The sequence below is a fragment of the Erigeron canadensis genome, chromosome 8 (assembly GCF_010389155.1).
Source record: "Erigeron canadensis isolate Cc75 chromosome 8, C_canadensis_v1, whole genome shotgun sequence".
Taxonomy (NCBI): domain Eukaryota; kingdom Viridiplantae; phylum Streptophyta; class Magnoliopsida; order Asterales; family Asteraceae; genus Erigeron; species Erigeron canadensis.
The window spans coordinates 17,584,849-17,596,698 of NC_057768.1; the positions used below are offsets into that span (position 1 = coordinate 17,584,849).

The 11,850-nt window shown below is 29.2% G+C and overlaps 1 protein-coding gene across 1 annotated transcript; it reads left to right on the forward strand.

Annotated features, from left to right (window-relative positions):
* The first annotated feature begins 10,719 nt into the window (after positions 1-10,719).
* Positions 10,720-11,850, forward strand: LOC122610354 (putative clathrin assembly protein At1g25240). The gene has a single exon (XM_043783348.1). The coding sequence runs from the start codon at positions 10,720-10,722 to the stop codon at positions 11,848-11,850; it is 1,131 nt and encodes a 376-aa protein (XP_043639283.1).

Here is an 11,850-nt window from a genome sequence, read left to right on the forward strand (position 1 = left end):
TATAACCAACAATTTTTCTCTCCTCATCCAGCTCTTTCACATTCACTAACAATGATACCTTTTTCATACTTCTTTCACAACTTTTATATATTTTATTTTATATATACCCAAGATTAAATAAAACTATTTTTTTTCAAAGAATATATATCTATACTATATTATAAAGCAGATTTTCTTTAAATTTTCAACATTGAACTTGAAATTTTCAATATTGATTTTAAGTATTTTCCTAAAATGTTTTTCCTATCTATTCTATATTTATCTAAAATAACTATAATACTCTTTTTCTCTCCTTAAATCTCAACCAATCATCTTTTTTCTCTTTCATCCATAAATCATTTATTCTTCCAATTCATTCAAAATCTTTTATCTCAAAAACCGTACATCGATAAATTATAAAATTTGTATGGATGTTCTTAAAATTTTATGCTCTTTCATTAGAGATTTTATTCGATATACCTTCGACAAATTTTTAAATCTGAGAGTGCAGCCTGTATGGCTAAGGCATTTGACTATTATATTCTATGACATATCAACTCCTATAACCTATCATACTCTATGACCTAGGTATCACCCCACCATCTCACCGCTGCAACGCACGGGTACTTGCTCTAGTATTATATGAATTTAAAATATTATATGAAATTAAGCAAAAAGATATATAAGGTTTTAAGAATAATTCTTTTTTTAAATACTACTACAAGTATATTAAATATAATGTTTTAGTTGTCAATGTCTTCTTCTTCATTGAAATCCTTGTAAACCCAAATATATACATATCGACATACTATACATATACATATAAATAAACCATGAAAAAAAAAGAAAACAATAAAATATAATAAGTGAAGCCTTCCCCTCCTCTCCTCTGTATTTCTTGTCAACCCACTTTGACCCCACCCGTCAACAAGGGACATCGACGAGATGCTCACAATAGATTCCTCATGTACGACCCCATCGACGGGGTGTGGATGAGACTATTGTAATTGGCCTAATTGACATGCATATAAAGTAGATCAATCGTATTAGAATATGCTATCTCTTTCTTAATTCTCTCCATTTCTCGTTACCATGAGTTTGTAAAAGAAAAGAAAAGGATGATTAAAAGGATGGTTAAAGAGATTGTTGAGTTTGTGATTATAATTTTTTATTTTTACCGAAAAAAGTTAGTAATTAAAATGATTATTGTGTTAAACTTATAATCGAAAATAATCATTAGAAGAGAATGAAAATGAAACCAAAGTAAAAGGAAGAGAGTTAGTATGGTTTCCCTAGATCATGTTTTCGAGAAAAGATTGTCACTTCATGGCTTTAGCTAAATGTAAAACAATAAAACTCAACAACATTCTCTTATCTTTTGCCGCCTTTGAACGAGCAAACTCGATTGTTGTGTTTTAATATTATCTTCCCTCAAAACATTTTTGCTTCGTCCATGGGTTCTCAAGTTTTTTAAAAACGTTAAAGAATTGTAGGAAAAAGAAATGATATTCAGATTGAAAAGCCATTTTAGTTCGGGAAAATTGCATAAAAAAATATAACTTTGTTGATTTTAAATTTAAGGTATCTAACTTTATCTTGATCTATAAAAGGTATTTAACTTTCCAAAAAGTAAAGATAAAACCTTTCTTGATATTTTTTTAGTTACTATTTTCATTACATTTTCATCCATGGAAAAACCACTAGAGGTGTTCAAAAATATTCTTATTCGATTTTTATCCAAAAATTTGGATATCCAACTTCGAATATCAAACTTTTCGATTCATATTCGGATAATGAAATCCACTATCCGAAAATTCAAATATTAGACTTTATTGTATTTTAAGTTTTAGGTATAATACCTTGTTGTTTTGGGACGGTTTATTTATTTATGTTGCGTCGGTGGTCGAAAATAAGAACGGTGGTTCCTAGGAATTATAAACTCGTATATTCAAAATTTCTGATATATATATATATATATAATACTCAATATACTTAATTTTAAATATATTATATATATAATTCTCAATAAACTTAATTTTCAATATTTAAAAATGGACGTAAAGTCTTAAATATTTTTGTAAGATAAGTTTAAATTGAGATGACAAATGGGTTTATCATACCTACACTTATATAAAATTGCTCATGTTTTGTTAGAAAACTTACAATTTTTTCAAACGTAAAATTGGGATAAACGACATTATCCTTTTATGTATTTAATCTCAATTGCAAGGGAAACTTATTTTAGAAAAACTCACATGTATGCGTTCCTGGAGCATCAAAATTTTTAAAGGAGTTTTCTAACAAGTGCTTCATGGGCATTGGATAATTAGCATTTAATAAGCTATGATTTTTTTCTTAAACCAATTTTTGCCCTTTACATCTTAATTTTCTTCTTTAATTCCTCCGTATAAATCTTCCAATAATACTAAACCAACCACCTAAATTTCATCTTAAAAAAATAACAACCTTTGGATGAAAAATATTAATGAATATTGACCCTTAGATTGATATCCACCCCACCTTTCTTATTTAAATTTATTATCTACATATTAAATTTAAAGTCATATTTAATTTATATGTAAATTAAATGGCTGCACAACGTATAAACATTTTCTTGCTCATATTAATTGTTTCTTGCTCAGTTTATACAACCATTCTATAGACATTATTATTTGATTGTATTAGATTTTTTTAATTATTATAGGTTTTCAACAATTTTCTTTGTGTAACTAAATCGAAAGAATTGGCAGACATATAATTTTTTACCATTAAATCTATTCTTTACCATTAGATTTATACAAACTATACAAGAAATCTATATATAATAGTCATAGGTATATACAACATTTTACTATTGTGATATACATGTCGCAAAGTATGTCTCAATTCCTATATATTTGTAGAGGCTACAATATGCTAGATTACAATTATACTGCACTTGTTATTGAGGATGTCTTTTTAATGAAGAAATCATGGTATTTTTAAAAGTATATCCGTCGTTTTTAGGTTTTTTTTTATTTTTTAATCTTTTAATATTTCTTTTTGCTCCTAAATTGTGTAACTTTGTTAATTTTTTTATTTCATTTCTTACTTATATAACTATGTTACTCCATCTATTCTTATTTTTTATTCTATGTTACTCTGTATATTATTTATTAGCTTGATGAACAATGTTATGAGCTCACAATACCCTGTCCTTGATGTAACAATTTGTAAATTCAATTTCCTTATAGTTTTTCTTAAGTAATAGGAGATATTTTCTTATATTTTTGTTAAAATGTCTAGATAGTAATTTCTAATGGCAAATTAATCTTTGAAACCAAAACTAAAAAAACGAGATATGTCACCCGGTTGTTACTCTATGAAACATTACGCTTATGTATATGGTAGCATATAAGATTAAAAAAAAATTCAGACGTTTATTGTGTGCGATAATATGTAAAGTTTATAACAGGTTTTTAGGATCATTTTACACATCATTTAAATGTCATAAAAAATGTTAGTGATTTGTCATTGAATTGTGTGCATCTCATACAACATAAAAATGAAAAAAAGCATAATACGTGATATATAAACCCTCAACACAATATATTCAAGTTTATATATTTTTTAAATCAAGTAAAACTCATACTTGCAAGATAAATAATTGTTGTAAAAATTTGTTAAAAGTAAATAATGCATCTTCGAAATTTAAAATTATAAAACTACAATATTATAGCGACAATATATTGAAATGAAAACTTACTTATTTAAGATAATTACATAATAAATGGATACATTTTAATACTAATAAATGAACTTTTTTTTAATTATGTTTAAATCATGCAATCATGTAACAATAAATAAAATCAAAGAATAAAATATACAAAATATACTTTATATAATAACTCATCAACATAAGTTCAAATTTAATGAATAAAGCAAAAGCTGAATGGGTTAATTTCAAAAAATAAATAATCAATGCTAAAATGATTCGATATAATCGATATGTAATTAATATTCTAGATAATAACTTAAGTAAGTACGTGATTAAGTTTAAAATTTAAAATTTTTTATTTTTAAATAATAGATTTAACTTAGTATTTCCTTTGATTAATAGCACAAAATAATTAAAAAAATTTTTTTTAAATGACAAATAAGCAAAAAACTTAATGACACTCAAAGACTTAACCCACATTAGCATAAATTAGGATTAAGATAGGATTAGTTGAGAAAAAGAATTAATTGTAAATTAAATTAATATTATATAAAAGTTGCTAAGTACTAACACTAATTGGGTAGAAAATTTCAATTTTCTCAAATATAAAATAAAGAGTTATTGTATAAAAATATATAGTTATTAATTTCAAGGTTGCGGAAGTCGTTATGCGTTTCCAGGTCGGTCGACTAGTGAGTTGTGAGTACTCGGGTCTATGCGGTGAGTAATCGGGGGGTTAAAGTGGTCAAGTCGGTGAGTACTCGTAGTAATTGGCCGAATCGGGTCGCCTAGGCACCTACCTTGTAGCGAGTACTCAGAGAGTGCTCGACTCCACTCAATGAGTTTTACAACAATTATTAATTTATATTTAAAAGTACATTAATTAATCAAGTAACAGATAATATATTTATATTTAGTTAGATAAAAATAACTGTCTTCTTACTATAAGAAAAAAGTATTAAAAAAACCAAAAAAAACACCTAAATCAAAATTATAGGTGACATGTAAAGATAATTGATATATAATCAAAAACATATTCTCACTTATTTATATAGAAAGAATATTTCATAATATAATTACTATTTTCTTCTAAACATTCTGGATATGACATTAAAAAAAATTTACCATATAATGATGAAGCTTTGCACGTAAACTAGAAAAGGAGATATTGACCATGTTCTAATTTCAACTCATATACTTACCTTTTATGTATGCTCAATTTTTTTTTTTTTCCGACTTTCTTTAGTATAATAATAAACAAAATAAAAGATGTCAACAAATATCTTATATCTCTGATAAACCATATAAACAACTCACAATGGTCTTAAAATTATACCTAGTTTTTCATGTTTTTTATTGTTTTAAACAATTTCATCTAACATTATCAATTATCGATTAAACAAATATTGCACTCAATAAAACATCTTTATTTAGCAAAAATCAATTGTAAGTTATGTATATGCTTTATCATGCATCCACCTTGAAAATAAATCAATATTTTTAGAATTTTATTTTGTAAATTTTATTATATTTTATAATGTTCCCCGCGTTTTACGCGGGTTCATAATCTAGTGTCATATAAAATAAATACCTAGCATTAAGTTCTTTCCATTTCTCTTAGATATTGTTTGACCAAGTCACGACCCACCCCTCTGTATCATTTTTTTTTTCTGTAAGGCACCATTCTCTGTTCCATATTCTTTGTTTTTTTTATATAATTCACAAGCTTATTAACATTTGTTATTTAAAAGATAAAATGCATCATTTATTTAAATAAAATACAAAAAACAGGCATTGTTATTAACAACACCAACATGAATAGTTTTATAATCGCAAACAAATAACATATAAAGGAATTGAGTAATAGTTTTAGAATTTCAAACAGTAAATTAATATGATTAACTCAAACAAACAAAATTTATAGTTACCTTTAGAATTTAAAGAAAAAAACTCTGTCAGAATATGTTGAGATAAACAATAATAAATAATTATTTATGATCCACTTACAAATGATATAAAAATTGGAGGCTGCAAATCGGTTTGTAAAAAGAATGAGATAATGTTTAGAGGGAATTTACTAAGAGGGTGTTTGGGATTACGATATAAAGTGATTATTTGGTTATTACGTTTGTAAAACGCAAATAATTTTAAAAAGTATTTGTGTGAAAAGTGATTATTTGCTCTGAAAACCCAGTTTTGGAGAAGCATGTACCTACATACTTTTTCAAAACGCAGTTTTAAAAACACATAATCTATTTTGAAAACACAAAATTTATTTTGTAAACGCAACCTCAAACACCCCTAAGTAATTATTTTATGGAGGGAATGTTAAATTATGAAGGGATGTATAAAACTTATAAATAATGAAAAGGGGGAGGAAATGATTCGGTCAATCAAAATATTGGAAGAAATTTATTATGTTAAATAAATTTAGAGTTATTATACGGAGTAATTAAAAATGATTAAGAAGGAAAGGGCAAAATTGGTCTAGAAAAAAAGTCATAGCTTATTAAATGCTAATTATCCAATGCCCATGGGGCACTTGTTAGAAAACTCCATACTAAATATAGTTGGTTTAAATTTTAAAAGTACAGATCAAAACTTAAAACGTTTTTTAAGATTTGCATCCATGCTTGACTTTTATCAAAGAGATATAATAATAATAATGGTTAAAGCTTAAAGTGAAGAGAATAAATATTTGTAAAGATTTGTTGGCTAGTATACGATCGGACTTTGATGGCAAGAAAATGGACGTTCCAAAACGAAAGGAAAAAAAAAATGATATGAAGATAATTAATTATGTCTTTAGTGATTTCCATAAATATGTTTGACGAGGAAAACCATATGAATGTTAAACAAATATAGAAATGAGTTTGATCCTCATCCCATGAAAAGGTTAAAGTGTCTTTTCTATTATTTAGGTAAAACATGGAAGCAGTCTCTTTACTACAACTTAACCTCTCTCATACACCGTCGAGGTATTGGGGCTTAAAGATAAAATTCATTCAAGGGTTCTTATTTGTTCAGAAATGAATTTAGGAACTTGTTATATATATATATTGGTAGATGAAGAAAACAAATAGTAAGACAGTCAACGCTTAACTGCACAAATGGACGTCTAGTACAAGGGTGTATGATGTAACATCGAGCAATTTGTGGATTTATTTTTAAAAGGTGAATTTTACTTGAAACTTTATGTCACGATTTGACAACGGAAGGTTTAGCATGCGTTGTATTAACTGGGTCCACGGTAGAGAGTAAATGCCTATTTCTGATGAGGAGAAAAACCCCTATTAATATCCCGAATGCAAGCAATTTGTGGAATTAGTTCCAAACAATTTCGTTCTATGCATAAGACTAAAACTCAAATTACAAAAATATACAAACAAATAAATTGTATCTTTACATTAGAACTAAAAATTAAAGACAAGTTATAAGGTTTCATGTAATCCTCTAGGTTTAGCCTTATTAACTTTTAATATGGTATGAACATAACATGCGGCTTTTTTTTAAACGCTTGTGTAGGTATAACGAGGCCATTTGGAGCTAAATCGATGATTTGGTGTTAAAGACATGAGTACATGACTATGAAATATGAATATGTACAAATGATGTGATTTTGTCTGATCAACTCTTTATCTCTTGATTCTCTTCTATTGATCTTTTCAAGTGATATGATTTGATTGGTTAGGGAAATCATTAAACTGATAAATTAGCAGGCTATCATTATTTCCATTATATTACAGATTTTGACCTTTCCTTTAAAGTTAAACAAGTACTCCAAGTAAGAGCATCTATGATTATATGTGTTTAGTAACATAAAACAAATCAGTAGTGACAATTTTTTGGTCAACTGATCCGAATTTATATATTTTCTAGTTGAGTAATGACATAGATGATCACTAATGTGTGATAAAATTTAAGTGATGAGAAGGTGATAGAGAATTTATATGTGTGTTGTGTATTTAAGAGAATTAGTAAGGTAAATATGTTATAAATTTAAAGAATTAGTAACCTAAATTATTAGAATCAAACTTCAGCAATATATGAATTTATTTTTTTTGACATTGCACTATTTTAATGAATTTACGTTAATCTTTTTTAAAAAAATGGTTATTTAAAAACTCACAAATAAATAAAAACGCGAGAACAATTATGGGTCACATATTTTCTTTACTTTTTTCTTTCTTCAATTAAATAGGAAAATTCATCCAAATTATTCAAAATACTTTATCTCACGAACCGTAAATCGTTAGATGAAAAATAAAGTATGGGTAGTCTTAAAATTTCGTCATCTTTCATTAGAGATGCAATTCGATATAGTTTTGACGACTTTTTAATTTTCGTTTTTTTCCCCTTATACTTGTGTACCTACACATGTGTAGGATCTTTGTTTTCATATTTAAATTAGTAAATAATCATCTGTACACAACAATAAAGGTTAAAAGTGGAGCCCGTCAATCAATGGCAGAGCCATAGCGGCTAAGGGCAGAGCCCGTTAGGTAGATCACCCGTCACCCCCTATGACCTATCAGCCTCTATGACCTATCACACTATGACCTATCACCCTCAATGACCTATCACCCCACCAGCTACCCTTTATGAATATCCTTAAGGGCGAAGCCGCTTCCGAATCACAATTTTTAACGTTCAACTTACATATGTCGAGTTGCTCGAACTCGTTTAAACCAAGTTCGAGTTTAACTATTTCGAGTTCGAGTCGATCTCAAACAAAAAAACGAGCTCGATTAGTTAGACGAGCCGAGCTTTAAAAAAATAAATTGGGTTCGGCTCGCTCGAAAGATCGATTACTTTTTCGATCCGAACGAGCTTTAAGAGCTACTCGAGCCTTTGTATACAAGTTTAAAAATATCACTTGTATGTTAGTAAGGAGCTTGAAACCATGACCTCCAAGTTTAATGGATGACATTTTAACCATTAAGGACAACTATCTTTTTATTGTTATCCTTGCATATATTTTAAATAAAGGCTCTAAGTCTTTAACCATTACTATCCATTTTGTTTATATATTACTTAAATAAATATAAAATTCGAGACTTAATACTTTAATAATGTATTAAACTTTTTTTTTTCAAATTTATTTTAACTTCCAAGTAATGTGATATGTGTCGCTTTCTCTTAACATATTAACTTTTTTTTTAACTTATGATTTTGATAACTAATACATATTCTTTAAAAAAATTTAAATATAATATGTTTTATCTAAATCTTTCTTATGTATAATTAAAATAACATTTTATTATTCATTTTAATTTTTGTGAGATAACTTGTTTTAGGATAAATGCAAAAATACAATCAAACTTCTCATCATCTTACCATGAATAAAAATGATCTATCAAAATTATGATTGGTATGTATATATATATATATATAAATTGTCTAAAGGTTGACCTATAATGATAACATATTACTACATGTATGCTTTGAATAACGTTATTTCAATAGTGATTATTTTAATGGATCATTTTCATAGTAATGTAATCAAAGTTTCAATTATACACGAATAAGGATCGATAAAATGTTTGATGGTAACATATTTGATAACTAATACATATTAGGTATCCTAACGAAAACGAATATCATATACTTGATTTTGTCCAAAGTTCTTTCTATAATGATAACATATAACTACATGTATAAAGTAATTAACTTTATTTCAATATTAGTCATTTTAATAGACTGTTTCTATTCATAGTTATGTGATCAAAGTTCTGAGTATACACGAATGAGGATCGATAAATGTTTAATGGTAACATATACCGCTTTATAACACGAGCTAATCGAGCTTGAGCTCTGGCTCCTAAACATGAAAACGAAACTCGAACTAAGTTAATCCTACAAGTATTGAAATAACTATATATACGAGCTTCAAGCTTGATCTCGAATTGAGCTCCACCTACTGAACATGGAAACGAAACTCGAACTAAGTTAATCCTACAAGTATTCAAATAACTATATAGACGAGTTTCGAGCTCGAGCTCAAACACTAATAAGTCGAGTCAAGCTCAAGCTCGAGCTCAAATTTGAATATTGATACGAGCTCGAGCTCGATTCGAGTAATAAATAAACAAACAAGCCTAAATATACTGAAACTCGGCTCGGCTTGTTCCCACCCCTATGTGTAGGTTATGTATAAGTGTCAAAAAGAAAACAAAAATTAAAAAGTCGTCAAAAGTATATCGAATTTTATCTCTAATGAAAGATGACTAAATTTTAAAAATACCCATACTTTTTGTTTCATCTAATGATTTACGGTGTAAGATAAAACATTTTGAATGATTTGTATAAATTTTCTTATTTAATTGAACAGAGAGAAAGGTGGGAGAGACACAAGAATGTTTATCTCTCTTCTCTCTCTCCACCCTCTGCTCTCTCACATCTAACGGCTCTTTCTCCTGGATCTTGGATCGGAGATTAAGCCTATAATTTCGAGATTCAAATCGTGTATTTAAGATTGAGAGTTTGAGATCGAGATTATTCCCATCCGGTTAAATTTTCAACTCTGGCGGATCTAACCCTATTTTTTACACTCTTTGGGCCGGAGGTCCCTTCCATTTCGGTGGATCTGGAAGCAGCCTCTTTACTTTATGTAGGGGTAAGGTCTGTCTATATCATACCTCCCCCGTACCCCGGCTTATGCCGGTACTAAGCCGGTATTGGATACCGTTGTCATTGTCGTTGTCGTCAGAGAGAAAGGTGAGGAAAATATGTGGCTCAGTATCGTGTTATTTTTTATTTGTGAGTTTTCAAAATAACTCACCCCAATCTTCTAAATAAGAACTTTCAATATTTTGATATCAATTACACAACACATAAATAAGTCAAAACATGTATGTATGATCCTTCGATCTTGATTAACACCAATCTCAATTTTGGTTCCAATCACCAAACAATATTTTAAAATTCCAACCAAGTTTGAGACAATTTAGCAACAGAAGGGCCGGCACTGTCAGCCCCAATCCTACACTTGTCACTGTAATATCTCATTCAAACAAGGTGTTTGAAACAAGAACACGAACAATATGCAATTGTGGAAGAGGGCTTCGGGAGCCTTGAAAGATCATGGAAGTCTTCTCAGAGCCAGTTTAACTCGTCGATCATCACTTAGCAACCCAAATATAGAAATAGCTGTCATCAAGGCCACCACCCATGACGAGTCTCATGTTGATTACAGGAGTGCTCAGCGAGTTTTTGCATGGGTCAGGATTTCTGATGAATTCCTATACCGTGTGTTGTGGGTACTCTTCAATAGGATGAACAGGAATCGCAACTGGGTGGTGGCCTTGAAGGGACTCATGCTTTTACATGGAGTTTTTTGCTGTAAAGTACCTGGGATTCAAGAGATTGGACAGTTACCATACAATTTGTTGAATCTTAAAGACAAGTATGTTAAGCACGAAAAAATGTCGTGTTTGACCACATTTATTCGTGCTTACTTTGTTTTTCTAGGTGAGAAATCAGGATTCATATTCTTCCATTCACAAGAACAGAGAAAAAGGGAGGTTTTGTCACCTGACAAAACGCATGAAGAACAAAATGAAAACATGATAAAACAAGATTTTATTTGGTTACAAAATCTCCAGTACTTGCTCGATAAGTCACTCGAAATCCAACCAAAGTCGACAACAGTAAATGTGCTTGTTCTTGAAGCCATGGACTGCATCGTGGTCGAGATTTACGATATTTACAGCCGAATTAGCAACGGAATAGGAACTATTCTCATGAAAACTTACTCTGCAGGAAAACAGGAGGCTAAAATGGCCTTGTCAATTCTGCAGAAGGCAAAAGTTCAACATGAACAACTCTCAAATTTTTTCGAGTATTGCAAAGATATTGGGGTTTGCAACGCCTCCGAATGCCCTAAAATGGAACAAATTCCTGATGAAGTTATTCTAGAACTCGAGCACATTATTAGTGGAGATTTAAGTCAATCAGAAAACAAACATTATACAAAAGAAGAGGTGAAATCAATCAAAGTTGTGGAGGACAGCCACACATCAATCATAGGTGACAAAATTCATAGTTCAAAGACTCTAAATACAGAGGGTTGGACGGTTTTCGAAGAAAGGAAGATATTAGATCTTATAGATCTCTCTTCTAGTGCAGAAGCAAACACTAGATTTGGCCCTTTGCCAGATCTGATTAGTTTCTGA

What these genes read in the sequence shown, in the direction of transcription:
- LOC122610354 (XM_043783348.1), top strand. Translation starts at nt 10,720, where the DNA reads ATGCAATTGTGGAAGAGGGCTTCGGGAGCCTTGAAAGATCATGGAAGT.